Source organism: Pristiophorus japonicus, chromosome 12 (assembly GCF_044704955.1).
Source record: "Pristiophorus japonicus isolate sPriJap1 chromosome 12, sPriJap1.hap1, whole genome shotgun sequence".
NCBI lineage: Eukaryota > Metazoa > Chordata > Chondrichthyes > Pristiophoridae > Pristiophorus > Pristiophorus japonicus.
In genome coordinates this window covers 99,346,626-99,363,864 of record NC_091988.1, presented here as the reverse complement: position 1 = coordinate 99,363,864, position 17,239 = coordinate 99,346,626, and the positions used below count along the sequence as shown (strand labels likewise).

Sequence of the window (17,239 nt, the reverse complement as noted above, 5' to 3'; positions counted from 1 at the left end):
ACCACAGAAAGTTGTTGAGGCCAATTCACTAAATATATTCAAAAAGGAGTTAGATGTAGTCCTTGCTACTAGGGGGATCAAGGGGTATGGCGAAAGCAGGAATGGGGTACTGAAGTTGCATGTTGAGCCATGAACTCATTGAATGGTGGTGCAGGTTCGAAGGGCCGAATGGCCTACACCTGCACCTATTTTCTATGTTTCTATGTTTTCTATATAGTTGGGGTTGAACAAAACTGGACTGTCTGAAATAGCCCAATCCAAGTAAAACCTGTGTTTAGGTGTGAACATAGGAAAATCAGTAACAGCAAAAGCATGAACTAAAGCACGCACGAAAAGAGAAAATGTTGGAAATTGTGCTAATAATTGACCCTTTTGTGGGTTTCCGTACTGAAGAAATCTGATGAAGGGTCCCATTCGAAAGATTAGCCTCTGTTTTCAGATAACTCTGCTATGTATTTCCACCATTTTCTGCTTTACTTCAGATTCCAGCATTCACTTTTCTTTTGTTTTAGCCAAAGTGTGTAGGACATGTTTATTTTGTTTCTCTTAGTGGTATTTAGGAGAGGGGCCACCACTATTTATACTCCTGCAAGGTTCATAAAGCAATTCCTGCACAATTGAAAGCAAAAAATACAGAAAGATTAAATTTTAAAAATCTGAGCTAGCATCATACTGCTCAGAAAATGGTGCATCAGAGGAACTTTTGAGGTACAACTCATAGCTTAGCCTGTTAAAGGGGGCGTACAGCCCAAAAATAAATTAGAGGGAACATTGGTCACCCCAGTATTGCATTAGACAGAAAAGTCACCAAACACTCATTAACTGTCAGTGTATAGTTAAATCAAGTAGCCAGAAATTCTCATTCTCATAACTTTGTCAGCAGATCCGGGGCCAATATGTCTGCTTTCAGAATATGGACAGCACCTTTGCTAATTGTTAATTAACATCAGCTGGCATGATCGTGATGCAGGTTTGCTAGCCCCTAATTAAACTCCTATGTCACTCATGTTACCGGCAAAAAAATCTATGCACAGGCTGTTTGGCAGTTACTGAGTACCTTAAAAGCCTTAAAAATGAACATAAAAGCTGCTGTGCTGCTGAACCTGCTGTGCAGGGCAGAGGTTAGGAGATGGCAGAGTAGCTCTTCACAGAATAAAACTGTGCTTTTGTGTTTCCGCTGTGACTGTTTTTAAATGGAGAAAGTGTTGACACGCTGGTCATCTCCAGGTTGATGAGTTATAACACCACCAAGATCCACTAATGTGTGAGTGCGCAGAGTTGAGCAGTTGTGGAAGCAGAGAAGTCCTGCTGTGGCTGTGCAAGGTATTGGTGGGACCGCGCCTGGAGTGCTGCATTTAGTTTGGGTCTCCGTGTTTGAGGAGGGATGTACTTGCATTGGAGGCTAAGAACATAAGAAATAGGAGCAGGAGTAGGCCATTTGGCTCCTCGAGCCTGCTCCGCCATTCAATAAGATCATGGCTGATCTGATCGGGATGTGATTAGGGCCCAGGAAAGGTGTGGGTCCAGGGGCAGCACGGGCCAGTCCACACTGCGATATGTGTGCGCACTAGGCTTGTGCAGCAGAGCACGTGTCCAGTCGTCTTGGTAATTGTCATGTATCTTACATTATTATATATAACTGTATCCTAACATGCTATACATGACTGTAATAAAATATGACCTTTAACCACCAGCATACCTTACCACCAGGGGTGCACTTGCAAGAGACAGGTATATAAGGGCAGGTCTCAGGCAAGTGCAGCATTCCAGAGCTGTGAAATAAAGGTGCAGGTCCAGAGTGACCTTGACTTCACTACATGCCTCGTGTGAATCTGTACTGAGGGGACAGGACATTACAGTGGCGACGGGTTATGGGATTACAGAATCCACAGAATGGCAAACAACGGATCAGATGAAAAGTACAATGCGGGAGACAATTGGGAGGACTTTATAGAAAGACTCCAGCAAAGCTTTGTCACCAAAGACTGGTTAGGCGACGATAAGGCAGACAAGAGAAGAGCCCATCTCTTGACCAGCTGTGGCTCGAAAACATACGCTTTAATGAAGGATCTATTGGCACCCGAGAAACCAGCAAGCAAGTCGTTTGAAGAATTGAGCACACTGGTACGAGACCACCTGAAGCCAGCGAGCAGCCTACACATGGCCAGACACAGGTTCTACAACTACAGACGCTGTGTGGGCCAGAGCATACCCGACTTCGTGGCGGAACTTCGGAGGTTGGCTAGTTTATGTGAGTTCTCCGATGAACTGAGGAGAGAAATGCTGAGAGACTTTTTCATTGAAGGAATAGGCCACGCAGGCATATTCCAAAAGCTCATAGAGACCAAGAACCTGACCTTAGAGGCAGCAGCACTGGTTGCACAGACATTCTTGGTAGGGGAAGAAGAAACGAGGTTGATTTACAATGCAGGTACGACAACTAACGAAATATCGGAAGAAGTTGTTCACAGCACTAAACAAGCTGCTACCCCCACACACAGACAAAACCGGGAGAACAGACTCTCGACTGCAGGCAGAAGCCATCAAGGGCCACAGGAATGGCCGTTCACACCTTATCAACCCACAATGCGAGCAATCAACTACAAACTAAGAGAAGCTCAAGAGAGATCAGCCAAATGCAGCTCATTCTTTGGGAACTCTTTGAACAATGGAACAGGTTTGTACTGGAGGTATGGGGGCGGGCACTTGTCAAGGAGATGTCGATTTCAGCAGGCTGTTTGCAGAAATTGTGAATATACAGGGCATTTGGTCCGCATGTGCAAAAAAACGTCAGCTCGGCTGGTATACGAATTGGATAGGTTGGAAAGCGGACCAGAAGATGGTGGGGACAGTACCCGGGACACCGGTGTACAGCGGGTCAACACGATCAATGGCCGCTGCTCCTACAACAGGACGCCTCCTATAATGATGAGGGTCCTACTCAACGGGATATCTGTCAACATGGAGCTGGATACGGGAGCGAGTCAAGCTCTCATGGGCGCTCAACAATTTGAACAACTGTGGCCGCATAAAAAAGACAAACCAAAACTCACAAGGGTCGACACCACACTAAGGACCTATACCAAAGAAATCGTACCAGTCCTCGGCAGCGCCATGTTCTCTGTCACACACAAAGGGACAGTGAACCGACTTCCCCAGTGGATTGTCCCCGGAGACCCCCCAGCACTGCTGGGGAGAAGCTGGCTGGCAAAACTAAACTGGAAATGGGATGATGTCCATGCCATGTCATCAGAGGAACAGACCTCCTGCTCAACAGTTATAAAGCGATTTGAACATCTCTTTCAGCCAGGTGTGGGCACTTTCAAAGGGGCCAAAGTCAAAATCTACATCACACAGGATGCTAGACTGGTCCATCACAAGGCCAGAGCTGTACCCTATGTGATGAGGGAAAAGATTGAACATGAACTAGACAGGCTTCTGCGGGAAGGCATTATATCATCTGTGGAATTTAGCGACTGGGCAAGTCCCATCGTCCCAGTCATGAAGCCTGATGGATCCGTACGAATCTGTGGGGACTACAAATTTACCATAAACAGAGTCTCCCGACAGGACCAGTACTCGCTGCCCAGAGCGGAGGACTTATTTGTCACATTGGCTGGAGGTAAACTTTTCTCAAAATTAGACCTCACATCTGCGTATATGACGCAAGAATTGACCGAGGAATCTAAGCTACTCACCACCATCAACACACATCGAGGCCTTTTCATATACAATCGATGCCCATTCGGCATCAGGTCGGCAGCTGCCATGTTCCAGCGCAACATGGAGAGTCTGCTCAAGTCCATCCCGGGGACGGTTGTATTTCAAGACGACATACTTATCACAGGCAGGGACACCGACTCCCATCTCCGTAATTTGGAGGAAGTACTAAAGCGGTTGGATCGGGTAGGCCTACGAATGAAGAAATCCAAGTGCCTGTTTCTCGCACCCGAGGTTGAATTTTTGGGCAGAAGGATTGCCGCTGATGGAATCCGCCCAACAGAATCCAAAACAGAAGCAATTCGCCTGGCACCCAGGCCCCGGAATGTCTCAGAACTGCGCGTCTTTCTCGGGCTTCTCAATTACTTTGGGAACTTTATGCAGAACTTAAGCACACTGCTGGAGCCTCTCCAAGTGCTACTCAGGAAGGGGTGCGATTGGTTTTGGGGGGAACGCCCAGGAACGCGCCTTCAATAAGGCACGCAACCTTCTGTGTTCCAACAGTGTTTTGACTTTCTTTGACCCAGGTAAAAAGCTAGCTCTCACATGCGATGCGTCAGCGTATGGGGTCGGGTGCGTTTTGCAACATGTCAATAGTGCGGGCAAATTACAACCCTTAGCTTATGCCTCCAGTTCACTTTCGCGGGCGGAGCGCGGGTACGGAATGGTAGAGAAGGAGGCGCTCGCGTGCATGTACGGTGTCAAAAAGATGCACCAATACCTTTTCGGGGCCAAGTTCGCGTTAGAAACCGACCACAAGCCCCTCACGTCCCTCCTATCCGAGAGCAAGGCAATAAACGGCAACGCCTCAGCGTGAATTCAACGGTGGGCACTCATGCTGGCATCCTACGACTACACAATAAGGCACTGACCAGGCACAGACAACTGTGCCGACGCGCTCAGCAGGCTAACCCCTGGCGACCATGGAAGGGTCTGACGAACAGGACTGTGAGATAGTCATAGCGATCAATGCCTTTGAGTCCACAGGTTCACCCATGACGGCTCGCCAAATCAGAGCCTGGACGGCCAGCGACCCCACGTTATCCTTAGTAAAAAGATGTGTCCTAACCGGTACCTGGGCAGAGGCTCACGATGCCTGCCCCGAGGAATTAAAACCCTTTCACAGGCGCATGCATGAGTTATCACTACAAGCAGACTGCCTGATGTTGGGCAGCCGAGTCGTCATGCCTCTGTGACTTTTGTCCGGGAGCTCCACCGCGATCACCCGGCGATCGTTCTCATGAAGGCCATAGCCAGATCCCACGTCTGGTGGCCTGGTATTGACGCGGATTTGGAGCTCTGCATCCGAAGGTGCACCATTTGTGCCCAACTCAGCAATGCCCCCAGGGAGGTTCCACTGAGCCCCTGGCCCTGGCCTACCAAACCGTGGTCGCGGGTGCACGTCAACTATGCGGGCCCATTCATGGGCAAAATGTTCCTCGTCGTTGTAGATGCATTTTCAAAGTGGATCGAATGCACCATTTTAAATTCGAGCACAACCTCCACCACTGTGGAGAGCCTCGCAACCATGTTTGCAACGCACGGAATTCCTGACACATTGGTCAGTGACAATGGTCCGTGCTTCACCAGCGCAGAATTCCAAGACATTATAATTGACCACGGCATAAATCACGTCAAGACGGCAGCATTCAAGCCAGCCTCCAACGGCCAGGCGGAGAGAGCAGTGCAAATCATTAAACAAGGCATGCTTAAAATCCAAGGTCCCACGCTGCAGGGTCACCTGAATCATAGAATCTTACTGCACAGAAGGAGGTAATTCCGTCATGCCTGTGCAGGCTCTTTGAAAAAACTGTCCTATTTAGTTCCACATCCCATCTTTTTCCCCATAACCCTGTAAATTAGTCCTCTTCAAGTACATGTCCAATTGCTTTTTAAAAGTTCCTGTGGAATCTGATTCCACCAGCCTTTCAAGTGGTGCATTCTAGATCGTAACAATCTAAGAAATGTCTCCTAACTTCCCCTCTTGTGCTTTTACCAGTTATTTTAAATCTATGACCTCTGCTCATTGTATAAATAATCCCAGAGGGCCAGAAGTTATCATGCACAATTATCATTAATGTCCTCTTTGCTCAACTGTAACTTTCAATGCCTATCGATATAATAGTTGAGCACTGAAATATTGAATATTACCTGCTCTGAATTAGGGTCCTAGCAGGAACCCTTTTGATTTAGCACAGTTGCCACCTCTTTACTCAAGAGAAGGAACACTTGCTCCTCAAACGACTCAAAAGGCTTCAGAGTCAACCTTGTTGTACCATGTGTGTTATTGTGGAAAATGTGAGTAACAGGTACCAATTTTATTGGGAAAATATGGCCTGTTTGACAGAAAGTAGTTATCATGAAGAAAACACTTTAGCAAGCTGTCCTGTAAAGTCTTAAGGACATCTTTCAGATACTCATTTTTTGTAGAGACGCAAGCCTTGCAAGGTGATTTACAGTCACTTGTTTCTGTAAGGGAAAGTATGCACCATATGTTCAATGAATTTTGTCTTGATTTCCTTCCCTGTCCCACAACCTACTGTGCTGAATCGAATTGGAATCTAACAAGTTGGATCTACCTTATCTGACAAGTGCCTGGGTTCTTGGCATTGATCATCAATTAGATTTGGCTCTTCTGATGAAATATAATCCAAGTTAGATCTGAAGGCAATGTTTTGTCCATCCTATTCCCTTAAAAAGTGGACTCTTGTAGTTGAAACTGATATTTAGTTCTTTTAATGATTGTTATAGTTTGGGCTTTTCAAAAAGCATATTCTCCTTCAGACTGATGACATTTTCTGTAAGTGGACCTCATCCCTTACGAGTTAAAATATGCCTATTTTGCCTTTTGCTCTTGGAGATAATGTAGCTTGGGTCTAAAACTTAACCTTGGCTATGATACGTTATGTACTGTAATTTACATATTAGCCCTACTACATCTTAAGTCTGTATGGCTCGTGAAAATATACACTGAATTAGATTTGCAGACTTAAACCAATAATCAAATTTCTCGACATTTAAATAATATACAAAAACAAAGATAGTAGCTATATGCTAAAAATACAAGCAGCATTTTAGAATACATATACCATAGAGAATGTGTTGTTGCAGTTTAATGCTGGTTTCAGCTCCTTCTTTTCTTATAGTCTTTTCAAGAATAAAAAGTTTCCACTGTGTTACAAATGAAATAAGTAAATCTGATGATATGCAACATTTTAGTCTAAAACTCCTCCAGAATTCTTGCAAGAACTGAAGAACACAAACAACTATTCCTTTTGTATACTTAATTAATTTGATGATTAATACAACAATATTATTGAACATATGACAATCAAACAAATCCATTTAATATCTTCTCTAAGATTAGATTACTACATCTTAGTAAGGACAACACAGAATAATAATTAAGGAAATATACATTGCCTGGATCTTAAGATGCCTTAACCTTTCAGTGCCGACATTCACAATAATCTAAAATGTACAATCCACATTTTGATGAAAAGATTAAATGGCTTCAAGGCGGATAAAAAGTATCTTTGGAGTTAAGAGTTAAGAAACCAACTGGAATCCCTCTTAGACCCTGGTTACTATCACTTTTATGTAAATAAACAAGACAAGGTTCCTATAATTGTCACAATGCTTCTTTTACAAATCTGTAAAAAGTAACTGAAAACAAAATGAAAGTCAAGGCTGCAAACTGACCTGTGAGTCCCAATTTGTGTTGTGTTTTTTAATGAGGTGACAGCACTCATCAGTTTGAGCTGGGCAATCTCCTGATGGGATTGTCAGCTTTACAGTTTTGGCTGTCACTGAAAACATTTATGGAATTTATATAATGCAAAAAGTTTGAGGATAAGGCACCAAGTAATGGCCTGTGATGCAGGATAGGAGGTTCTAAACTGGATGTAATATATATCTTGAATCGAATATTTGGGCGATTTAAAAGCTTAACCAACAAATATTTACGGACATAAACTGGTGAAAACAATTCTTCTGCAGGAGAACAAACTCCAGTGTGATGGCAAGAAAAAAAATTGAGGGTGTGTGTCGGTGGAGGTGTTATAGGGCAAGAAGATGATAATGTGGATTACAGATGCAGTCACTTTTAGGGACTTCTGACATTCCTACTTCTTTACCCATTGTATGCACAGGAGAATGAGAGAATGGGTCTCCACCAAGTTTTTTTAAGCATGATTTATGTCCCCCTTTCCTCTTTGCTCCAAATGCTAAAATAGCCTTTGTTGTCCCCCAACTCTTTATATGTGGTCATCAAAGAAGAATGTGGTGCAAATACTTCTCCAGTTCAGGTGCCCACTGCACACCAACAAAAATGGATGTCAAACTGTGCAAGATTTACTGTATAGCTGTCAATATATCCAATACCTTAACAACTGTAGAGCATCACAAAATAGTGCAAATAGATTGTAGCTAATTATGAGCCCATTTAGTTAGCAGTAAATGCACTACCTGATAAAGTGCGGCATCCCCACCGACACCTGGGAGTCCCTGGCCAAAGACCGCCCTGAGTGGAGGAAGTGCATTCGGGAGGGCGCTGAGTTCCTCGAATCTCATCGTCGAGTGTATGCAGAAAACAAGTGCAGGCAGTGGAAGGTACGCGCGGCAAACCTGTCCCACCCTCCCTTACCCTCAACGACTGTCTATCCCAGCTGTGGCAAGGATTGTGGCTCTCGTATTGGACTATTCAGCCACCCAAGGACTCATTCTAAGACTGGAAGCAAGTCTTCCTCGATTCCGAGAGACTGCCTATGATATGATGACTGCCACGAGAGGTAACTCCCTGCCAATGCGTACAAAAGAATTGCTCATGGTAATTGCTTTTGTGACCTGTAAAACTACCAGATAAAATATATAACCTAGAAATAGTCTTTGAATTTAAACAGAATTATGCGGAGAAGGGGAAGAACTGGTCTGGGGAGACAAAACAAATTAGGCATAGAAAATCAGTTATTGTTTGAATCCCAATAGTAAAACTATTTTCTAAGCTCAGATAAATCACTTGTGTCTCAGCAGGTACACAACTTGCTACCATTTAAATATTTAATTACTGTCTTGCAGCTAAAATGAAAGTGAATAATTCCCTTTTTCAAGATTACAATTTTGGCTTTTGGAGGATAGCAGACTCATATCCTGCGCTGGAGCACTGGAAAAGAAAGAAAAGCTTGGATTTATACAGCGCCTTTCACAACTACCGGACGTCTCAAAGTGCTTTACAGCCAATGAAGTATTTTTGGAGTGTAATCACTGTTGTAATGTAGGAAACGCAACAGCCAATTTGCACAAATGCAAACTCCCACGAACAGCAATATGATAATAACCACATAATCTGTTTTTTTGTTATGTTGATTGAGGGATAAATATTGGCCAAGATACAGGGGATTACTTTCCTGCTCTTCTTTGAAATTATGCCATGGGATCTTTTACGTCCACCTGAAAGAGCAGACGGAGCCTTGGTTTAATGTCTCATCACTAAAAAGACATTTAACAGAAGGAGAAGATGGACAATGATGTAAACGGTTCATTATAAACCAAATTCCCTAGATGAACTTACTCATTGCCCCAGTCCAGGCGGACTGTGATGTGTCGCTTGACATCACGGATTTGGTCTTGGGTCAGGTGACCGGATAGAAGCTGTCTCCGCAAATCAATCAGTTCGTTCATTACATGGCGCAGTTTGTAAAATAAGTCCACCTTGTGCTTCTGTAGAAAGAAAAAGATAGAAGCCGTTTAAACAAAAGTTTTACAATCTTGCTAACAAATTATCTTCTTAACTTCATTCCTGCACACTTGACTCTACATCTCCAGACCACAAGCCAACTAAATTTCCACCATACAAAAGCAAAATACTGCAGATGCTGGAATCTGAAATAAAAACAGAGAACGCTGGAAATCTCAGTGGGTCAGGCAGCGTCTGTGAAGAGAAATACAGAGTTAACATTTCGGGTCGACGACCCTTCGTCAGAAATTTCCACCATACTCACCACAATAATGGAGTGAGGGGAAGAATTCTACATGTACTTCTTTTATCCACAGAGCACAGCAGTGTGTTTTTGTGTTCATAAAGATCAAAGTGTTTGCATCAAGTATTCCCAACGTCAGTGGTAGTGCAGTATCATCATCATAGACAGTCCCTCGAAAACGAGAAAGACGTGCTTCCACTCTAAGGGCCCAAGTTTCCACAAGAAAAAAAACAGGCGCCCCTCCGAGCTGGGCGCCCGTTTTTCGCGCCTGAAACGGCGCCTAAAAAAATCCTCGGTATTCTCCACCTACTTACAGGTCCTCTGGCCCTCGGCGCAGCCAGCACGAGCTGTGGGGGGGGCGGAGCCAGGTCCCGGCGCTGAAAACAGTGCCGGGACCTCTGCACATGCGCGCTACAGTCAGCACGCAAGTGCAGTAGCTCCAGGCGCCGAACTGTGTGGGAGGGGCCCGAAGCACGCAGCCCCTAGCCCTGGCTGAATGGCCTCACTGGGGCTGCGTGGATAAGGCTCCTCCCACGGCCAGCTCCTGCTCCCCGCCCCCAACAAGACCCGACACCCGCTACCCCCCTTCCTCGCCGACCAGACCCGACCCGACACCCGCTCCCCCCCCCCCGCCGACCAGACCCGACCCGACACCCGCTCCCCCCCCGTCCCCGGCGACCAGACACCCGCTCCCCGCCCCGACCCGAGACCCGACACCCGCTCCCCCCGCCACCCCCGACTGACCCGACCCGACCCGACCCGCGCTCCTGTTCCCCGACCCGACCCGCGCTCCTGTTCCCCGACCCAACCCGCCCCCACCCCCCCGCCCCACTGGACCCGACTCCCGGACTGGATCCGATCCGACCTGACCTCTCCCTTCCCCACCCCACCCCCCCGCTCTCTCTCTCTCCCTCCCTCCCCACTCTCTCTCTCCCTCCCCTCTCTCTCTCTCCCTCCCTCCCCTCTCTCTCTCTCCCTCCCCCTCTCTCTCTCTCCCTCCCTCTCTCTCTCTCTCTCTCTCCCTCCCTCCCCCCCTCTCTCTCCCCCTCCCTCCCCTCTCTCTCTCTCCCTCCTTCCCCCTCCCTCCCCCCCCACTCTCTCTCTCTCCCTCCCTCTCTCTCTCTCTCTCTCCCCCTCCCGCTCAGCGACACGAATGGCTTTCTCCCCCCCCCTCCCGCTCAGCGGCACGAACGGCTGCAGAATTCTCCCTGGCTGAAGCACTTTCACACAGGTAGGAAGATGGTTTATTTAATCTTTTCTTGGCTATAAATGTTTCTTCAGGTTGGATTTATTTGTATAATATTTGTAGAAGTATAAATAAGGATTTATTGTCGAATTTAATGAGTTCCTTTCCCCCCCCCGTCCCCCCCACCTCGTTCTGGACGCCTAATTTGTAACCTGCGCCTGCTTTTTAATGTGTAGAACAGGTTTTTTCAGTTCTACAAAAATCTTCACTGGCTCCATTCTACTTTAGTTTGGAGTACGTTTTCACTGTGGAAACTTTCAAATCAGGCGTCAGTGGCCGGACACGCCCCCTTTTGAAGAAAAAATTCTGTTCGAAACTAGAACTGTTCTACGTGACTAGAACTGCAGAAAAAAAAATGTGGAGAATTGCGATTTCTAAAATAGTCCGTTCTCCACCAGTTGCTCCTAAAAATCAGGCGCGAATCATGTGGAAACTTGGGCCCTAAAAGTGAGTTCTCAGGTGGCTTTACACACCTTAACCGAGGCGTACAAAAGCATTGGCTTTACACTAAACATCCGTAAGACAAAAGTCCTCCATCAACCTGACCCCACCACACAGCACTGCCCACCGGTCATCAAAATCCACGGCGCGGCCTTGGATAACGTGGACCATTCTCCATACCTCGGGGGCTTACTAACAACAAGGGCAGATATCGACGACGAGATCCAACACCGTCTCCAGTGCACCAACGCAGCCTTTGGTCGCCAGAGGAAGAGAGTGTTTGAAGACCAGGGCCTCAAATCTGGCACCAAGCTTAAGGTCTGGGGAGTGCAGCCAGGGCCAAGTCCACAGCACCGTGGGTGGCTCAGCTGCACGGGGGGAGGGGGGGGGGGAGGAAGAAGACGGGAAGGGCTATAGTGATAGGAGATTCAATAGTTAGGGGAGCAGATAGGCGCTTCTGCGGCAGCAAAAGTGACATCAGGATGGTGTGTTGCCTCCCTGGTGCAAGGGTCAATGATGTCACTGAGTGACTACAGGGCATTCTGGGGAGGGAAGGGGAACAACCAGTGGTTGTGGTCCACATTGGTACCAACGACATGGGTAGAAAGAGGGGTGAGGTCCTAAAAGCTGAGTTTATGGAGCTAGGAGTAAAATTGAAAGCCAGGACCTCAACGGTGGTAATCTCGGGATTACTGCCAGTGCCACGTACGAGTGAGGGTAGAAATAGGAAGACTAGTCAGATAAATACGTGGCTGGGGCATTGGTGTAGGAGGGAGGGCTTTAGTTTCCTGAACAATTGGGACCGCGTCTGGTGTAGGTGGGACCTGTACAAGTCAGACAGGTTACACCTCAACAGAGACGGGACCAATGTTCTCGCGGGTGGTTTTGATAGTGCGGTTGGGAGGGCTTTAAAGTAGCTTGGCAGGGGGATGGAAACGCGGGAGAGGGCTCTGAGCTAGTTAGAGTGGGTGAGAGCTCAGATGAACAGAACTCCAAGAAAGAATGCAAAAGGCAGGAGGCAACAGAGCAGAGTAGCACTGGGGTAAGTGTAAACCACAAGGTGATAGGAAGGGACAATATGTATAAATATAAAGGGGCTGCAGGAGGAGTCAAAACTAAAAATCATGGTTTAAAAACTAGTATTAAAACACTTTACCTAAACGTACGCAGCATTCGAAACAAAGTAAATGAGTTGACGGCACAAATCATTACAAATGGGTATGATTTGGTGGCCATTACAGAAACGTGGTTGCAGGGTGGCCAAGACTGAGAATTAAACATACAGGGCTATCTGACAATTAGGAAAGATAGACAAGAAGGGAAAGGAGGTGGGGTAGCTCTGTTAATAAAGGATTAAATCAGGGCAGTTGTGAGAGACGATATTGGCTCTAATGAACAAAATGTTGAATCATTGTGGGTGGAGATTAGAGATAGTAAGGGGTAAAAGTCACTGGTGGGCCTAGTTTATAGGCCCCAAATAATAACTTCACGGTGGGGCGGACAATAATCAAGGGAATAATGGAGGCATGTGAAAAAGGAACGGCAGTAATCATGGGGGATTTTAACCTACATATCGATTGGTCAAATCAAATCGCACGGGGTAGCCTTGAGGAGGAATTCATAGAATGCATATGGGATTGTTTCTTAGAACAGTATGTAACAGAACCTACAAGGGAGCAAGCTATCTTAGATCAGGTCCTGTGTAATGAGACAGGAATAATAAACGATCTCCTAGTAAAAGATCCTCTTGGAATGAGTGATCACAGTATGGTTGAATTTGTAATACAGATTGAGGGTGAGGAAGTAGTGTCTCAAACGAGCATACTATGCTTAAACAAAGGGGACTACAGTGGGATGAGGGCAGAGTTGGCTAAAGTAGACTGGGAACACAGACTAAACGGTGACACAATTGAGGAACAGTGGAGGACTTTTAAGGAGCTCTTTCATAGTGCTCAACAAAAATATATTCCAGTGAAAAAGAAGGGCGGTAAGAGAAGGGATAACCAGCCGTGGATAACCAAGGAAATAAAGGAGAGTATCAAATTAAAAACAAATGCGTATAAGGTGGCCAAGGTTAGTGGGAAGCTAGAAGATTGGGAAAATTTTAAACGACAGCAAAGAATGACTAAGAAAGCAATAAAGAAAGGAAAGATAGATTACGAAAGTAAACTTGCGCAAAACATAAAAACAGATAGTAAAAGCTTTTACCGATATATAAAACGAAAAAGAGTGACTAAAGTAAATGTTGGTCCTTTAGAAGATGAGAAGGGGGATTTAATAATGGGAAATGTGGAAATGGCTGAGACCTTAAACAATTATTTTGCTTCAGTCTTCACAGTGGAAGACACAAAAACCATGCCAAAAATTGCTGGTCACGGGAATGTGGGAAGGGAGGACCTTGAGACAATCACTGTCTCTTAGGGAGGTAGTGCTGGACAGGCTAATGGGACTCAAGATAGACAACTCCCCTGGTCCTGATGAAATGCATCCCAGGGTATTAAAAGAGATGGCGGAAGTTATAGCAGATGCATTCGTTATAATCTACCAAAATTCTCTGGACTCTGGGCAGGTACCATCGGATTGTAAAGCAGCAAATGTAACGCCTCTGTTTAAAAAAGGGGGCAGACAAAAGGCAGGTAACTATAGGCCGGTTAGTTTAACATCTGTCGTGGGGAAAATGCTTGAAGCTATCATTAAGGAAGAAATAGCGGGATATCTAGATAGGAATAGTGCAATCAAGCAGACGCAACATGGATTCATGAAGGGGAAATCATGTTTAACTAATTTACTGGAATTCTTTGAGGATATAACGAGCATGGTGGATAGAGGTGTACCGATGGATGTGGCGTATTTAGATTTACAAAAGGCATTCGATAAGGTGCCACACAAAAGGTTACTGCAGAAGATAAAGGTACGCGAAGTCAGAGGATATGTATTAGCATGGATAGAGAATTGGCTAGCTAACAGAAAGCAGAGAGTCTGGATAAATGGGTCCTTTTCAGGTTGGAAATCGGTGGTTAGTGGTGTGCCACAGGGATCGGTGTTGGGACCACAACTGTTTACAATATACATAGATGACCTGGAAGAGGGGACAGAGTGTAGTGTAACAAAATTTGCAGATGACACAAAGATTAGTGGGAAAGCGGGTTGTGTAGAGGACACAGAGAGGCTGCAAAGAGATTTAGATAGGTTAAGCGAATGGGCTAAGGTTTGGCAGATGGAATACAATGTCGGAAAATGTGAGGTCATCCACCTTGGAAAAAAAAACAGCAAAAGGGAATATTATTTGAATGGGGAGAAATTACAACATGCTGCGGTGCAGAGGGACCTGGGGGTCCTCGTGCATGAATCCCAAAAAGTTTGTTTGCAGGTGCAGCAGGTAATCAGGAAGGCGAATGGAACGTTGGCCTTCATTGCGAGAGGGATGGAGTACAAAAGCAGGGAGGTCCTGCTGCAACTGGATAGGGTATTGGTGAGGCCGCACCTGGAGTACTGCATGCAGTTTTGGTCACCTTACTTAAGGAAGGATATACTAGCTTTGGAGGGGGTACAGAGACGATTCACTAGGCTGATTCCGGAGATGAGGGGGTTACCTTATGATAATAGATTGAGTAGACTGGGTCTTTACTCGTTGGAGTTCAGAAGGATGAGGGGTGATCTTATAGAAACATTTAAAATAATGAAAGGGATAGACAAGATAGAGGCAGAGAGGTTGTTTCTACTAGTCAGGGAGACTAGAACTAGGGGGCACAGCCTCAAAATACAGAGGAGCCAATTTAAAACCGAGTTGAGAAAGAATTTCTTCTCCCAGAGGGTTGTGAATCTGTGGAATTCTCTGCTCAAGGAAGCAGTTGAGGCTAGCTCATTGAATGTTTTCAAGTCAAAGATAGATAGATTTTTAACCAATAAGGGAATTAAGGGTTATGGGGAGCGGGCAGGTGAGTGGAGCTGAGTCCACGGCCAGATCAGCAATGATCTTGTTGAATGGCGGAGCAGGCTCGAGGGGCTAGATGGCCTACTCCTGTTCCTAATTCTTATGTTCTTATGTCCACAGGGCTGTAGTGATACCCGCCCTCGTATACGGCTCAGAGATGTGGACCATATACAGTAGACACCTCAAATCGCAGTAACACACAGTAAATGTCCCTCTATCCTGCCACGACAGCTTCCGTCAGAAACTCTGAAGAACATTCCCTTTTGCATTGGTGTGAATTTTACCATTACCAATGATAGTCATGCCTGTGACATGTTTGAAGAAGAGTGCAAATTTTAAGAATTACAGATAACTTTATGTGGTCATAGTTGTGTTGAGACTCATTTAAACTGGGACCTTGATGATTAGAAAGAACTGTTTTGTATCGTCAGTCTAGGTTGGATTTGCTGGAAACAAAAAGAACAGTGAATTAACCCACTGCAATATACAGTCCCCAGGGATGCATCAAATTCTACAAATGAACATGATGTTGCAGGAAAACATGGATCAGATTTTTATTGTTAAATAAGTATCACAAAATCTCTGATGATTCTGAAATCAGAACTCATCTTTCTCGTACAGTATGAGCTGACAGATACACTTTGTAAACTCTGTTGGCACATCAGGAACAAAGCCAAGCAGGCAGGAAAAGTACACATGCCCACAACAATCAATAAAAATAAGTGCTTCCAAATGTAATTACCTACAGTGTTGTCAACAAGCATTTAAAGCATATGAGCTTGGATACACAACATGCAAGAGAGTGACTGGTCTGATATGCTTATGTGAGTTTTGTACAGCACAGAACTGTACGACTTACTGCCAGGTTTAATGTGCACACTCTACAGAACTTGCCAGTTGCACTTAAGCTGCTTACTGTGTGAGTAGTGGAAGTTTTATTGGCCAGTTTTTTTAGACTCCAGCTACTGATTTAATGGGTTCTTGAAGCATTTATTGAAATCGAGGCTCTCTGGTTCTTTTAAATAGAAACTCTGCTATTCTCTGCCCCTTTAAATAGATGTTCTGCTGGTGAGAGAAGCCAGATAGCAGAGATTCTGGCCATAATTTTTCAATACTCCTTAAATATGCAAGTTGTGTCATGTGATTAGAGAGCAGATGGACACTTCTTTAAGAAGGGAGAGGAGGATAAATCTGGTAACTTGGAACCCGAAATGTGAGGTACAATTTGTGACCATTCAGAAATGCATGCATTGATCAAGGACAGTATGGATTTGTTAAAGTCAAGCTATGTTTGACAAATGGAATTTTTTTGAAGCAGTGACTCATTGAACAGATAACTGATTGGAATGCAGAAGATGTAGTGTAAATGGATTTTCAGAAGGTATTCGATTCAGTGTCTCACGAAGCTTATTAGAAAAATTGAGCTGTATGGTATAAGAGGAAATATAGCAGCATAGATAGAAAGTTGGTTGATGGACAGGAAATGGCTGTTGTTCAGACTGGAGCAGCGGTAGAAGTGGTGTACCCTGAAGACAGTGCTGGGTCCAAATTCATCCTCTGTATATATAGGAAATTTAGCCTTGTGTCTTGTGAAATCAGTCTCAAAACTTGCTGACCAGATAAAAGTAGGATGCGTAACAAATAGTGAGACAGAATATAAAAGACTTTAGGAAGACAGACAGAGCAATGGAATGAGCAGACAGCTGGCAGATGCAATTTACTGTGGAGGAGTGTGAGGTAATAAAGCTTGGCACCAAAACAAGGAAAAAGTATACAGATTTTGCAGTCAACTGAAGTCTGTCGATAAAGAGAGGTATACATATTTCCCTGAAAGTGCGAATGCAGTTGATAAAGGTTTTCGAAATAGGGGCATAGAATGCAAAAATGCTGAATTTATACAAAACACTGGTTAGGCTATGG

At 45.1% G+C, this 17,239-nt stretch overlaps 1 protein-coding gene across 9 annotated transcripts in view; it reads right to left on the bottom strand.

The window, feature by feature from the left end:
- dock3 (dedicator of cytokinesis 3) overlaps positions 1-17,239 on the bottom strand; it is a 1,878,236-nt gene that overhangs the window by 1,032,824 nt on the left and 828,173 nt on the right. For all 9 annotated transcript variants that reach the window (XM_070895785.1, XM_070895788.1, XM_070895786.1 and 6 more), the window contains one exon: positions 9,290-9,438. In XM_070895785.1, coding sequence (XP_070751886.1) covers positions 9,290-9,438 — 149 coding nt within the window. The remainder of the gene's footprint in view (positions 1-9,289; positions 9,439-17,239) is intronic.